Below are 15,505 nucleotides of genomic sequence, written 5' to 3'. Positions count from 1 at the left end.
CATGCAGCAATCGAAAGTGCCAGACCCAACATGCTGGAATTTATTTTGGAAAAATGAAACAAATGATGGCACACTTGTATGGGCTATTCTCATTTTTCGATCGACAGAATGTTCGGTTTTTGACTCATCTATGGCCGGCTTATAGATTTCGTCACACCATACATGTGCGGTGGTATGCAGAAAAACCCAGTCAATGGATATGGTGTAAACAAGCCTTACAGCCCGAGTGCTACTAAGCAGGAAGCGCAGCCTGAGGATGGAATGGGCCGGTATGGCTTCCCCTTTGTAGCTGATCAGTGGTCTTTGGGGCTAAGATCTCAGTGTGGTCAGATATCACATTAAGATTGCTATGTCTTGGTGACCTAAGGGATGTCATGGGGACTTATAAAAGTCATGCACTGAGAGTAGATATCCAGGGCTGAGGACTACCATATTGTCCAATTGTTTACATTCTTTTTCCTTTATATAGTAAAAAACAAAAAAAAAAAACAAAAACAGTGGATATTAAACATCACCAAAAGAAAGTTCTATTTCTCAAATAATAGGGTATATGAAATCAATTAGTATACAGCGTTACATGACCAGTTGTCATTCTATCTCAGCGTTGAAAACTGACCAATGTCCCGATAATGAAGGAATATTACAGCCTGGCACTCAACGGACTACACACTATATGGCCAAAATGTCTTCTCCCCCCGTCCTCCCCCAGGCTAAGATCACATGACCATTAATTTCAGTTGGGAGCCAGAAGATCAGAACATGGCAGGTACAGGGCTAACAATAGAACCTTGTCCTGGTGTTGTAGCTTTGTGAATCCCATCCATAGACAGGAATAACATGATTTCATTGGGTGCTGGATACATAAAACATGAATAATACAGATGTAAGCTGAGCAAAGATGTCCCACATTGAAAAGGAATTACCCCAAAAATGTGATATACAAACACCACATAGGAAGCCCAATGCTTTTTCCATATATGGTCATGTACCTTCCAAGCTACAGTCATGTGACCTTGTTTACAGCACTCTGATGTCATCGCCACTTGGCTCCGCCCCCTCAGCCTGCAGTCATTCCCTTTGTCTACGCTACCAGGAGTGGAAGCGATTTTTCTTTCTCTGAGAAGCTTTGTCATTTGTAATCATGATGCGGCTATTTAGGAGAAAGAGAGCAAATAATGTGAAGGACCTCCTGAAAACCAACAAGGAGGAGCCTTTTACATTACAAACAGTGGGACCCTTAACAGAGGACCACAGAACAGCATCACAGCCCCAAGATTCTGCCCCTAAAAGGGGTAGATTTAGGGCAACTGGGAAGAGATTTTGGCAGTGTCTGGCTAGATGTTGCCCCTTTTCTCAGACTAAATTAGGAGAAGAAGACGCAGAAAGTAAGTATTAGTCTATTGAGATATAATGCAGGGCACTGTAAGGGTATACAACATTTATCACCAATTACATATATATTGGGGTCACTATACATACACATAATGGGGTCACCGGGTAGAGTGTAGGGGAGAGTTAAAACCCCCTGTCAGGTTTTTTTATGCCCCCATTACAAAGATTCACCCTCTATATTTGTCCTGACCACCAATGTCACTGGGATAGAAAGTGATGGAAAAGCCAACATTGTGGGCTGCCACCAGAACAGGAATAGAAGGGAAATCTTCTGATGGAGAATACGGATGGGGGATACGTTGTTATGAATCTGCTGCCAAGTCTCATACCTGGAGGTCCTGCCAGTAATAGCACTTGTCATTAGCAGCAGCATTTGTCAGCCTGCCGTCAGTTGAATTCAGGTGACAGTTGGGCTGCAGGGGTCAGGGGTCAGGTGTGCAGGAGGCATACATAGTCTATGGATAAATACAAAGTCAGTGTGAGCGCCTCCCCAGTGACAGGCTGTGTATACAAGACCCTTCAATAGGAATAAGACCTTACACTGCCCCCCCCCCCCCCCCCCCCCATGACATTCCCATTCACTAGGACCATTCCTATAGACAGTTGTGTTCTAGGATCTGTATGACCAGGCAGACTGGGGGCTGCAGGAGCAGACTATTCATTCCGCTTTGTCATATTTTTCTACACACACATTTCTAAATCGTTAGGAAAGTTGGGGTGTCATCCACAACTACGGACTCACAACCAAATACAAAATAGTGATCACATTTCTATTTAGTCAAGTAAGATAAGCAGAGTGATGGGATTGCATTGAGAGGGAGGAACAGCTTAGGGCTCATTTACACCAGATGCATTGAACGTAGTATGAATGCATAGACAAGAAAAAGAATGCATTTCAATAAGCCTCGTTTACCCCATTGCACTGCATGTGCGTTTATGAAATGTACAACATGCTGTATTGTAGGGTGGTGTGTAGAAAAAACGTGGCTCAATGGATATGATGTAAACAAGCCCTAGAGCACAAGAGTTACTTAGCAGAAAGCGCAGCCCGAGTATGGAATGGGCCAGTATGGATTCCCCACTTCCATATGTAAAAGAAAAAAAAGACATTTAAATGGCCGCAGTTACCTCATCTGTGATGTTTTTTGTTGTTGTTGTTTATCTACTTGTACATGTTCTGTTTACCTCTCATACTATGTTTGTTAAATTTATGCAAAATAATAAAGACATATATGCCTTTAAATGGCCGCAGTTTCACATAAATGATGTGGAAGTAGAAATAATACTTTTTTTCTCTCTCTCCAGGCAAATATGAGATCCCATCCAACAAAGACACTGCGCAAATTCAGCAAGCTACATCGATGGAGGACAAGAAACCTACCAATACTTCACATACCAGTGAGAGCAAGCAGGCTTCACTGGTCAAAGCTACTTCCCCTACCGACCAGTCCTACAAACTTAGCCTGGAAAGTTTCAACTTCCATAGAGTACTAGGACAGGGGAACTTTGGAAAAGTAGTGTTGGCCTCTCATCCTGACATTAAGCAGAAGCTAGCAGTGAAAATGGTTAAAAAAAGACCATTACTTCGACAGGATCCCAGCTGCGTCATTACAGAGAGCTACATAATGGAAATGTGCAACAGATACTCATTTTTTGCACATCTATACTGCTCCTTCCAAACAGAGACTCATCTCGTCTTTGCTATGGAGTTCCTGGGCGGAGGAGATCTTCAAAAATTCATAAGAGATTCAGCTCCGCTTGATGAAGTAACCTTAAGATGTGTTACTGCCGAAATTCTCTGTGGACTGCAGCACCTTCATTCTCTACAGATTGTCCACAGAGATCTAAAACCAGAGAACATTCTTCTGGATAACGCCGGGCACGTCAAGATTGCCGATTTTGGCCTGTCGGCTATGTTCGTCACGGAGAAAAACAGAGTCACAAGTTGCGCGGGGACGCTATGTTACATGGCCCCTGAAGTCTATTACCAATGGCCATACTATTACCCCGCTGACTATTTCTCATTTGGGATAATAGTATATGAGATGGCCTTAGGGGAGCATCCTTTTTATACTGGACAGGAGACTGAAAAGCAGTTGGTCACTTCCATGTACACCAAGGAACCCTATTTCCTACGGCACTTGAACTTTTACCTGCAAGAACTCTTACTCAGACTTTTACGTCTTGACCAAGAGCAACGTGCGCACCTGGTGTGCAATCTCAGATCACACCCTTTCTTCAAGGGTATTGACTGGGAAGAGATAGAAGAAGGACCATCACCCGTACAAAGTACATTGGAACCTATTCTCGAGGAACCACTGCAGGAAATCATTCAAGTGGATACTTTTCTTTCTAAAGACCTGGAGATGCCAATTGACTCATTGGGTCAAGAGTATTTTAAGGCATTTGAATACATTAGTGAGCGGATGAAGGCGAGACAAGCCTGATCCCTACCACCATCACAACCAGAGGACCATCCTTCAATGGATGCTTAACTAAAAAGTTCACAACAGTGAACAAAAAATTTAAATTAGATATGATGATAGATTAGATAGATAGATAGATAGATAGATAGATAGATAGATAGATAGATAGATTAGATAGTGTGGCAGTGCGCTATCCTGCCACGGTGGAAATCACGGTGGACCCAGGATTCTCGACTATACATGTTGAGAGGCTCCAGGCAGTTGCAATGCAGAGGAAACTGGTTTATCAGTTTCCTCTTTGGCTTGTAAAGCCTGTTTTGGGACCTGTAGCCTGGAGATTTCTAAGAGATTTGGGAGGGATGAAATCTCCAATCCTGGGCCCATGTTTTGAGAGCAGCCAGCGCTGATTGCACAGGTGTGTGCAGGCCTTTTTGCGGAGGCCAGGCCATGATTCTGGGCTCCACCCGACAGACAGGAGGGCTCCACCCTGGCAGACAGGAGGGCTCTGCCTTGGAGTCAGGTGGGCTTCACCTAGTAGAGGTGGAAGTCAGACAAGCTGTGTGCTATTGGCGAGCTGTGTGCGGGGAAAGCCATTTCGGATAGAGTCTGCAGGAGACAGACGGAAATCGATGTACAAAGCCAGACGGCTGAATATTGGTTAATTCCTTTGATGGTGAATACCCCATGCGTTGGAAAGATTTATGGAACTTTTTCTTTTAAACAAAATTGGGCAAAAAGGCCCTTCAAAAGAAGCGAGTTTCTTGTGCTTTTGAAAAGAAAAGCTTTTTAGATAGATAGATAATATAGATGGGCGGCACAGTGGCTTAGTGGTTAGCACTTCTGCCTTGCAGTAATTGGGTCATGGGTTCGATTTCCAACCATGGCGCCTCCTGCATGGATTTTGCATTTTCTCATTGTGTTTGCGTGGGTTTCCTCCGGGTACTCCGGTTTCCTCCCACACTCCAAAGACATGCTGGTAGGTTAATTGGCTTCTGTCTTAATTGTCCTAGTTTCATCCCTGGCCATGCGGGATCTCCTGCATGGTAGGGGCTGGGGAAAGACTTGCCAACCTACCCTGTAAAATAATTGCTAAGAAAATTCATGGAAAAAGTCACTTACGAGTGACGGTCCATGCAATCACCAAGGGTCGGATACGACTTATGGATAGATAGATAGATAGATAGATAGAGATTAAGGTAGGAACTGGCCAGAGAGGGATTACTTTGACGTAGTTGGCCGGCTTAAACATGCATTGAAATGTATGTGAACGAAAAATCCCTGTTTATATGGAAAGTTTGCTAGAAGGGGGTATATAGCAATGTGTAGATGGCTTAACAGAATTTTTAGTGGTCACACCCATCACAGGTTGCCTGCAAAAATCTATGGGGGGTGTAGACAAGACCAGTCACCCTGCACAAGGGCCCCAGCCCCGGTTCACACAAGAACACTGCTGTGGGTGGCAATAGATTCCTAACGACACTCCAAACACAGATCACAAATACAGTGTGTTTGCTGCACCAAAATGCATGGTACCGCAGAGCCATGTTTTTTATTATTATAATACAGGATTTATATAGCGCCAACAGCTTACGCAGCGCTTTACAACATAAAGGCAGACTGTACAATTACAATACAAATGAATACAGAAGGACTGAGAGGGCCCTGCTCGTTGGAGCTTACAACCATGTGATCCGGTTTCAGTGCGTTTTTAAATTGCATCGCACTGAATTGCACAGGGACACACAGCGCGTTACTGTGCAATGCCGGAGTCAACCTGCACTAAGTCTGTGCACAGTTTGGCTCCCCAGTCCCCTGACTCCAGGCTCAGTTCTTTGTGGATCAATTTCACCTGATGGGAATGGAGTGCCTGTTCTCACACACTCTTTCATGCCTGGACAGACTCTCTGCCACCTAGTGCATGCAACTCTGGTGTTTAAGTGAGGGTGGAGGGCACAGGTGCACCATCCAGTCCCACTGCTGGCAGACTGGAAAAGTCTATGGGAAACTGACAGCTGGGGGAAGGTGCACCCAATCCTACGAACATTTAGGGGACTATACACCCAGAGACGAATGCCCAGAACGCCAGCAGTCTGCATTGCCATCACTCGTCCCTGGGTGCATACTGCCCTAAATGTTAGTAGCTCTAGGTGCATTATCCTGTCTAGCTGCAGCCGCAAGGTTTCACAAGCTGCAACTGCAAGGCGTCTCTCTGTCACTTGGCCTGATGAAGGTCCCTTGCAGGTTCCAAAATGTTGCATTGCTCATGTAACATGCCTAAACAACACAAATAAAGGCACTTTTACTGAAGCAGATTACAGTGTGCTAGCCGTTATCTCTGTTCGCTGGTGAAATGCACCCACTTTTCTGACTTATCTCCACAGCTGAGCTGTCCTCCAATAAAAATACTCACCCTGCCCAGCGAATCCAGCGTTGTCTGCTGTAAGCTGCCTCTCTGTAGTGCTCTGGATTGAGACAAGCACACACTATGGAGGGTTATGCTGTGTTCATACTTCTTGTTAGAGGTTTACAACCACTTTAATAGACCAGGAGGAAGGGGGTGGGTTCTATTCTTACCTAGGAGAGAAAGCTGGAAGTGACCATCCAGGACCAGCAGGCGAAAGTGTTCACATGCCACGGTCGATTCTTTCCTTCGCGCACATGGAAAAAACTGTCACATTCAACTGCAACCTATTCAGGGGATGGGGTCGCAGTGCAAACTTTACACCCCTTACTCTTAGGAAAGGATATACGGGGGAGTTGTGGAAAGTGAAAAATGAGGGTGAAGATCTACTTTAATGGGCTGTAATGCACCTCAACAGCGGGATTTTGGCAGCAGGTGTTAGCCAATGATTCATGGCTGAGACCTGCTGATCTGCTGTGTCCAATTAAAGTCTAGAGCTCTGTGTTAACAAACACACAGGGCTCTGCACAGAGGGAATGATCTGTCTGTTTCTTCTCTCTGCAAAGCAAGAAGAATGAGCAAACAGATCTTAGTAAAAAGTAGCACATATTACACACATTAACAATTCATAAGCACACACTTAACCCTTTCATTACCCCAAGATGTTAGCCCCTTCCCAGTCCACCTCATTAGCACAGTGACAGTGTAAAGTATTATTATTGATCACTGTAATAGTGTCACTGGTGATGTCAGTGTCAGTTGGTATCAGATTGCCAACAGCATCATCACAGTTCCACTGTACGGCGCTGATCGCTGCAATTATTATTATTTACAAAAAAAGTCCAGTAATTATATCATAGTTTGTAGACGCTATACCGTTCACACAAACCAATCAGTATACACGTATTAGGATTTTTTTTTTTTAACCAAAGACGTAGCAGAATAACTTTTGGCATATATTTTTGAAGAAATGTGATGGTTTCATTTTTGTATTGGATATTTACAGAAAGTAAAATAGATTGGGTTTTTTTTATTTCAATAAAAACTGAAAAAAGCAACTCAGTGGTGATCAAACGTCATTAAAAGAAAGGTCTATTTGTGTGAAGAAGAAAACATGATATAAATTTGATTTGCTTACAGTGTTCCATGACGGTGCAATTACCAGTTAAAGCTGCAAAGTGCTGAATAGCATGAAATGGCCTGGTCATGAAGGGGGTAAAACTTTCTGGAGGTCAAGTGATTACTGGCAAATCACAAACACAAATAAATAAAACACATCAAACCAATAGTCAAACATGGTGGTTGTAATGTGCTGGTCTGGGGCTACTTTGCAGCTTCAGGAATTGGATGGCTTCCCATATCTGATGGAACCATGAATTCTATGCTCTACCAGAAAATCCTGAAGGAGAATGTCCGGCCATCAGTTCCTGAACTCAAGCTCAAGAGCACTTGGATTATGCAGCAGAACAATGGTCCGATACACACCAGCATGTCTACCACAAATAAATAAATAAATAAAATAAAATAAAGGTTTTGGAGTGGCCAAGTCAAAGTCCAGACTTAAATCCCATTGGGATGCTGTGGCATGACCTTAAAAAGGCCTTTCATGCTGGAAAACCCTCCAAGGTGGCTGAATTCTGCAAAGAAGAGTGGGCCAAAATCCCTCCACAGTGGTGTGAAAGACTCATTGCCAATTATTGCAAATACTTAATTGCAGTTGTTGCCACCAAGGGTGGCACAACCAGTCATTAGGTTTAGGGGGCATTTACTTTTTCACATAGGGCCAGGCAGGTTTGGACAGATTGTTTTCTCTTTAACCACTTCCAGACCGGACACTTTTACCCCCTTCCTGACCAGGGCAATTTTCAGCTTTTAGCGCTATCACACTTTGAATGACAATTGCGCGGTCATGCAACACTGTACCCAAATGAATTTTTTACCATTTTTTTTAGATAGATAAAGCTTTATTTTGGTGGTATTTATTCACCACTGGGATTTGTATTTTTTTTGCTATGTAAATGAAATGTCCAAAAAATTTTTAAAAAAGTGTTTTTTTTATAAAATTTTCCAAATAAATAATATTTCATCATAAATCTTAGCCAAAATTTATTCCGTTATCTTTTTAGTAAAAAAAAAAAAATCCAAATTAGTTTATAAGCAAAAATTATAATTTTTAACATTTTTTTTTTACATTTTTATTTTATTTTTTTATATTATTATTTATTTTTTTTATTTTTTTTTACATACTGTCACCCTAGCAGTACAGTGTCACCATGGTGACACTGTACTACTTGTGAGGGGTGATAAAGATTTTTTTTTTTTTTTTTACACTGATTGCTTTTACACCCATATAGGATGTAAAAGCAATCATTTCTCTTTCTCTCTGTGTGCATTCTTGCACTCATTGAGAAATACAGAGTGAGCTGTGATTGGTCACAACTTGTCACATGGTACAAGGCTTTTGTGAATAGCCTTGTACCATGTGACCTCTGTGATCATTCACAGATTTCACACATAGTAAGCAATGATGTCACAAGTGACATCTTGCTTACTACTTTGCATGTGATCACTGATTGGCCAATCAGTGATCACATGATCGGGACCTCGTACAGAGGTCCCGTCCGACGATCGGTGTTTCACTGTGTCCGGAGGAGCACAGGGAGCGCGCACAAGCAGGGTGCGGGGAGGCCGTTTATAGACGGCCACCCGACCCTGCAGTGCCACCGTCCGGCCGTTTATATACAACGGCCGGTCGGGAAGTGGTTAATAAAATGAAAGCATCACATCACTTAAAAACTGCACTTTGTATTTAGTCTGGTTTTCTTCGTGTAATATTAAAACGTGTTTGATGGTCTGAATTATGTAACTGTGACAAAAAAAAAACAGGAAGGGGGCAAATACTTTGTTGACAGCACAGTTTGTATGTTTGTATATATATATATATATATATATATATATATACAGTTGTGTTCAAAATAATAGCAGTGTGTTGAAAAAAGTGAATAAAGCTCAAAATCCTTCTAATAGCTTTTATTTCCATACACACAAATGCATTGGGAACACGACACGTTCTATTCCAAATCAAAACATGAAGTAAAATAGATCAAATTTGTGTTGTTCCTCTAAAAAAATTGAAGAAAAGTGAATATTAGACGGTTCAAAAAAATAGCAGTGTTTGTATTCTTCTTTACAAACTCAAACATTCACTAAACTGAAAAAATGTTTGAAGATTTTGCTTTCCTTTGAATGACTTAATGAATATTTGGTTGTAGTCGCACTGTTTATGAGAACTGCTGTACATCTGTGTTGTATGGAGTCACCCAACTTCTGGCCCCTGTGATCAGGTATTCCAGCCCAGGATGATTGGACTACATTCCACAGTTCTTCTCTATTTCTTGGTTTTGCCTCAGAAACTGCATTTTTGATGTCACCCCACAAGTTTTCTATTGGATTAAGATCCGGGGATTGGGCTGGCCACTCCATAACGTCAATCTTGTTGGTCTGGAACCAAGATGTAGCACGTTTACTGGTGTGTTTGGGGTCGTCGTCTTGTTGGAACACCCATTTCAAGGGCATTTCCTCTTCAGCATAAGGCAGCATGACCTTTTCAAGTATTCTGATGGATTCAAACTGATCCATGATCCCTGGTATGCGATAAATAGGCCCAACACCGTAGTATGAGACACATCCCCATACCATGATGATTGCGCCACCATGCTTCACTGTCTTCACAGTGTACTGTGGCTTGAATTTAGTGTTTGGGGGTCGTCTGACAAACTGTCTCCGGCCACTAGACCCAAAAAGAACAATCTTACTTTCATCAGTCCACAAAATTTCTCTTTAGGCCAGTCAATGTTGAAGCCAGTCAAATTGAAACCTCTTCAGCACATGTCTTTTTTCCAACAGTGGGACTTTGCGGGGTCTTCTTGCAGATAGGTTGGCTTCACATAGGCGTCTTCTAATTGTAACAGTCCTCACAGGGAACTTTACACCTTCTTTCATCTTCCTGGAGCTGATTGTTGGCTGAGTCCGCGCCACTTTGACTATTCTTCTATCCATTCGAATGGTAGTTTTTTGCTTTCTTCTTACACGTCTTTCGGGTTTTGGTTGCCATTTTAAAGTATTTGCGATCATTTTAGCTGAGCAGCCGATCATTTTCTGCACTTCTTTATATCTTTTCCCCTCTCCAATCAACTTTTTAATCAAGGTACGCTGTTCTTCTGAACAATGTCTGGAACGACCCATTTTCCTCAGAATTTCAGAGAGAAATGCACTGTAACCAGCATGTACAACATTTGCTGCCTTCCTTCCTTATATAAGGGCAATAATTGCCACCTGTTTTTCAAAGAATGAATGACCTCACTAATAGAACTCCACACTGCTATTATTTTGAACATGCCCCTTTCAATAAGTGATTCAATTACACAGAATCAGCAGCATGCATGTCATGACTGTTGGGTCTGTTGGATTTCTATTACTCTACTAGACCTGCTAGGAAATTATTTGCCATGTAGAAATATCATTTCTACCAAAAACAGTGATTGATCCGGTTAGTGATGTCTGACTGCTATTATTTTGAACACAACTGTATATCTTGTATACACGCATGAAGATGAGACAAATATATATATCTTTTATACACGCATGAAGATGAGACAAATCCTCCTACATAAGTTATATCTGTTTATCTGAAGCCATCTGTCTTCCACAGCTATTCAAAATGCAGAATTTTTACAGCTTGTCTGAGCTTTCAGAAAGCAGGGAGCAGAGAGCTGAGGTTACAGTCTGCAGAGCTCACTGAGAGCTGATTGGAGGGAAGGGACACCCCCTTCACACATCACAGAGGAACAGAAGTAAGGTTGTCCATCAAAGGCTGTGTGCTGGAGCTCCATCACCTGTCACCTTTTTTATCTTGGGGTCAGAAAAACCAGTCAGGTGTGACTCAAACTGATAGCACAAGAATGAGGCAGCAGAGAAAAATGACACTTAGGGCCAGTTCACACCACAATAATACATAAAAGATAGGTTTTTGCTTACAGTTCACACCACACGCACTTTTCATGCAGTTTGCTGTTTCAGTTCAGTAATAACAATAGGGAACATAAGGAAACAGCAAGGGTCTGCAAATGGAATTGCATTGAGAGGGAGGACAGTAAAGCCGGCCATAGATAGAAAACCAAGCGAAAATTCTTGTTGAACGAAAAATCGTTTGGTTTTCGCATTATTAGTGTGCCTGCTGCGAGATGTCGTTTTCATGCAGCAATCGAAAGTGCCAGACCCAACATGCTGGAATTTATTTTGGAAAAATGAAACAAATGATGGCACACTTGTATGGGCTATTCTCATTTTTCGATCGACAGAATGTTCGGTTTTTGACTCATCTATGGCCGGCTTATAGATTTCTTCACACCATACATGTGCGGTGGTATGCAGAAAAACCCAGTCAATGGATATGGTGTAAACAAGCCTTACAGCCCGAGTGCTACTAAGCAGGAAGCGCAGCCTGAGGATGGAATGGGCCGGTATGGCTTCCCCTTTGTAGCTGATCAGTGGTCTTTGGGGCTAAGATCTCAGTGTGGTCAGATATCACATTAAGATTGCTATGTCTTGGTGACCTAAGGGATGTCATGGGGACTTATAAAAGTCATGCACTGAGAGTAGATATCCAGGGCTGAGGACTACCATATTGTCCAATTGTTTACATTCTTTTTCCTTTATATAGTAAAAAACAAAAAAAAAAAAACAAAAACAGTGGATATTAAACATCACCAAAAGAAAGTTCTATTTCTCAAATAATAGGGTCTATGAAATCAATTAGTATACAGCGTTACATGACCAGTTGTCATTCTATCTCAGCGTTGAAAACTGACCAATGTCCCGATAATGAAGGAATATTACAGCCTGGCACTCAACGGACTACACACTATATGGCCAAAATGTCTTCTCCCCCCGTCCTCCCCCAGGCTAAGATCACATGACCATTAATTTCAGTTGGGAGCCAGAAGATCAGAACATGGCAGGTACAGGGCTAACAATAGAACCTTGTCCTGGTGTTGTAGCTTTGTGAATCCCATCCATAGACAGGAATAACATGATTTCATTGGGTGCTGGATACATAAAACATGAATAATACAGATGTAAGCTGAGCAAAGATGTCCCACATTGAAAAAGAATTACCCCAAAAATGTGATATACAAACACCACATAGGAAGCCCAATGCTTTTTCCATATATGGTCATGTACCTTCCAAGCTACAGTCATGTGACCTTGTTTACAGCACTCTGATGTCATCGCCACTTGGCTCCGCCCCCTCAGCCTGCAGTCATTCCCTTTGTCTACGCTACCAGGAGTGGAAGCGATTTTTCTTTCTCTGAGAAGCTTTGTCATTTGTAATCATGATGCGGCTATTTAGGAGAAAGAGAGCAAATAATGTGAAGGACCTCCTGAAAACCAACAAGGAGGAGCCTTTTACATTACAAACAGTGGGACCCTTAACAGAGGACCACAGAACAGCATCACAGCCCCAAGATTCTGCCCCTAAAAGGGGTAGATTTAGGGCAACTGGGAAGAGATTTTGGCAGTGTCTGGCTAGATGTTGCCCCTTTTCTCAGACTAAATTAGGAGAAGAAGACGCAGAAAGTAAGTATTAGTCTATTGAGATATAATGCAGGGCACTGTAAGGGTATACAACATTTATCACCAATTACATATATATTGGGGTCACTATACATACACATAATGGGGTCACCGGGTAGAGTGTAGGGGAGAGTTAAAACCCCCTGTCAGGTTTTTTTATGCCCCCATTACAAAGATTCACCCTCTATATTTGTCCTGACCACCAATGTCACTGGGATAGAAAGTGATGGAAAAGCCAACATTGTGGGCTGCCACCAGAACAGGAATAGAAGGGAAATCTTCTGATGGAGAATACGGATGGGGGATACGTTGTTATGAATCTGCTGCCAAGTCTCATACCTGGAGGTCCTGCCAGTAACAGCACTTGTCATTAGCAGCAGCATTTGTCAGCCTGCCGTCAGTTGAATTCAGGTGACAGTTGGGCTGCAGGGGTCAGGGGTCAGGTGTGCAGGAGGCATACATAGTCTATGGATAAATACAAAGTCAGTGTGAGCGCCTCCCCAGTGACAGGCTGTGTATACAAGACCCTTCAATAGGAATAAGACCTTACACTGCCCCCCCCCCCCCATGACATTCCCATTCACTAGGACCATTCCTATAGACAGTTGTGTTCTAGGATCTGTATGACCAGGCAGACTGGGGGCTGCAGGAGCAGACTATTCATTCCGCTTTGTCATATTTTTCTACACACACATTTCTAAATCGTTAGGAAAGTTGGGGTGTCATCCACAACTACGGACTCACAACCAAATACAAAATAGTGATCACATTTCTATTTAGTCAAGTAAGATAAGCAGAGTGATGGGATTGCATTGAGAGGGAGGAACAGCTTAGGGCTCATTTACACCAGATGCATTGAACGTAGTATGAATGCATAGACAAGAAAAAGAATGCATTTCAATAAGCCTCGTTTACCCCATTGCACTGCATGTGCGTTTATGAAATGTACAACATGCTGTATTGTAGGGTGGTGTGTAGAAAAAACGTGGCTCAATGGATATGATGTAAACAAGCCCTAGAGCACAAGAGTTACTTAGCAGAAAGCGCAGCCCGAGTATGGAATGGGCCAGTATGGATTCCCCACTTCCATATGTAAAAGAAAAAAAAGACATTTAAATGGCCGCAGTTACCTCATCTGTGATGTTTTTTGTTGTTGTTGTTTATCTACTTGTACATGTTCTGTTTACCTCTCATACTATGTTTGTTAAATTTATGCAAAATAATAAAGACATATATGCCTTTAAATGGCCGCAGTTTCACATAAATGATGTGGAAGTAGAAATAATACTTTTTTTCTCTCTCTCCAGGCAAATATGAGATCCCATCCAACAAAGACACTGCGCAAATTCAGCAAGCTACATCGATGGAGGACAAGAAACCTACCAATACTTCACATACCAGTGAGAGCAAGCAGGCTTCACTGGTCAAAGCTACTTCCCCTACCGACCAGTCCTACAAACTTAGCCTGGAAAGTTTCAACTTCCATAGAGTACTAGGACAGGGGAGCTTTGGAAAAGTAGTGTTGGCCTCTCATCCTGACATTAAGCAGAAGCTAGCAGTGAAAATGGTTAAAAAAAGACCATTACTTCGACAGGATCCCAGCTGCGTCATTACAGAGAGCTACATAATGGAAATGTGCAACAGATACTCATTTTTTGCACATCTATACTGCTCCTTCCAAACAGAGACTCATCTCGTCTTTGCTATGGAGTTCCTGGGCGGAGGAGATCTTCAAAAATTCATAAGAGATTCAGCTCCGCTTGATGAAGTAACCTTAAGATGTGTTACTGCCGAAATTCTCTGTGGACTGCAGCACCTTCATTCTCTACAGATTGTCCACAGAGATCTAAAACCAGAGAACATTCTTCTGGATAACGCCGGGCACGTCAAGATTGCCGATTTTGGCCTGTCGGCTATGTTCGTCACGGAGAAAAACAGAGTCACAAGTTGCGCGGGGACGCTATGTTACATGGCCCCTGAAGTCTATTACCAATGGCCATACTATTACCCCGCTGACTATTTCTCATTTGGGATAATAGTATATGAGATGGCCTTAGGGGAGCATCCTTTTTATACTGGACAGGAGACTGAAAAGCAGTTGGTCACTTCCATGTACACCAAGGAACCCTATTTCCTACGGCACTTGAACTTTTACCTGCAAGAACTCTTACTCAGACTTTTACGTCTTGACCAAGAGCAACGTGCGCACCTGGTGTGCAATCTCAGATCACACCCTTTCTTCAAGGGTATTGACTGGGAAGAGATAGAAGAAGGACCATCACCCGTACAAAGTATATTGGAACCTATTCTCGAGGAACCACTGCAGGAAATCATTCAAGTGGATACTTTTCTTTCTAAAGACCTGGAGATGCCAATTGACTCATTGGGTCAAGAGTATTTTAAGGCATTTGAATACATTAGTGAGCGGATGAAGGCGAGACAAGCCTGATCCCTACCACCATCACAACCAGAGGACCATCCTTCAATGGATGCTTAACTAAAAAGTTCACAACAGTGAACAAAAAATTTAAATTAGATATGATGATAGATTAGATAGATAGATAGATAGATAGATTAGATAAGATAGATAGATAGATAGATAGATTAGATAGTGTGGCAGTGCGCTATCCTGCCACGGTGGAAATCACGG

The 15,505-nt window shown here is 42.4% G+C and overlaps 2 protein-coding genes across 2 annotated transcripts; both read left to right on the top strand.

Moving 5' to 3' along the window:
* The first annotated feature begins 174 nt into the window (after nucleotides 1-174).
* On the top strand, nucleotides 175-3,839 carry LOC149434526 (protein kinase C delta type-like). Its single transcript, XM_089663679.1, has 2 exons — nucleotides 175-325; nucleotides 2,698-3,839. Exons 1-2 carry the CDS (start codon nucleotides 175-177, stop codon nucleotides 3,837-3,839), a joined length of 1,293 nt encoding a protein of 430 aa, XP_089519805.1.
* Nucleotides 3,840-11,646: 7,807 nt separating this feature from the next.
* On the top strand, nucleotides 11,647-15,304 carry LOC149434525 (protein kinase C delta type-like). Its single transcript, XM_089663676.1, has 2 exons — nucleotides 11,647-11,797; nucleotides 14,163-15,304. Exons 1-2 carry the CDS (start codon nucleotides 11,647-11,649, stop codon nucleotides 15,302-15,304), a joined length of 1,293 nt encoding a protein of 430 aa, XP_089519802.1.
* The last annotated feature ends 201 nt before the right edge of the window (nucleotides 15,305-15,505 follow it).

This window comes from Staurois parvus, unplaced genomic scaffold, assembly GCF_062004578.1.
Source record: "Staurois parvus isolate SC_StPar_1 unplaced genomic scaffold, SC_StPar_1.0 ptg001746l, whole genome shotgun sequence".
NCBI lineage: Eukaryota > Metazoa > Chordata > Amphibia > Anura > Ranidae > Staurois > Staurois parvus.
This window is presented reverse-complemented; position numbering and strand designations above follow the sequence as displayed.

What these genes read in the sequence shown, in the direction of transcription:
- LOC149434526 (XM_089663679.1), top strand. Translation starts at nt 175, where the DNA reads ATGCAGAAAAACCCAGTCAATGGATATGGTGTAAACAAGCCTTACAGC. An exon ending in GGGGCTAAGATCTCAGTGTG is followed by an intron (nt 326 to 2,697) that starts GTCAGATATCAC and finishes CTCTCTCTCCAG; the next exon opens with GCAAATATGAGATCCCATCC.
- LOC149434525 (XM_089663676.1), top strand. Translation starts at nt 11,647, where the DNA reads ATGCAGAAAAACCCAGTCAATGGATATGGTGTAAACAAGCCTTACAGC. An exon ending in GGGGCTAAGATCTCAGTGTG is followed by an intron (nt 11,798 to 14,162) that starts GTCAGATATCAC and finishes CTCTCTCTCCAG; the next exon opens with GCAAATATGAGATCCCATCC.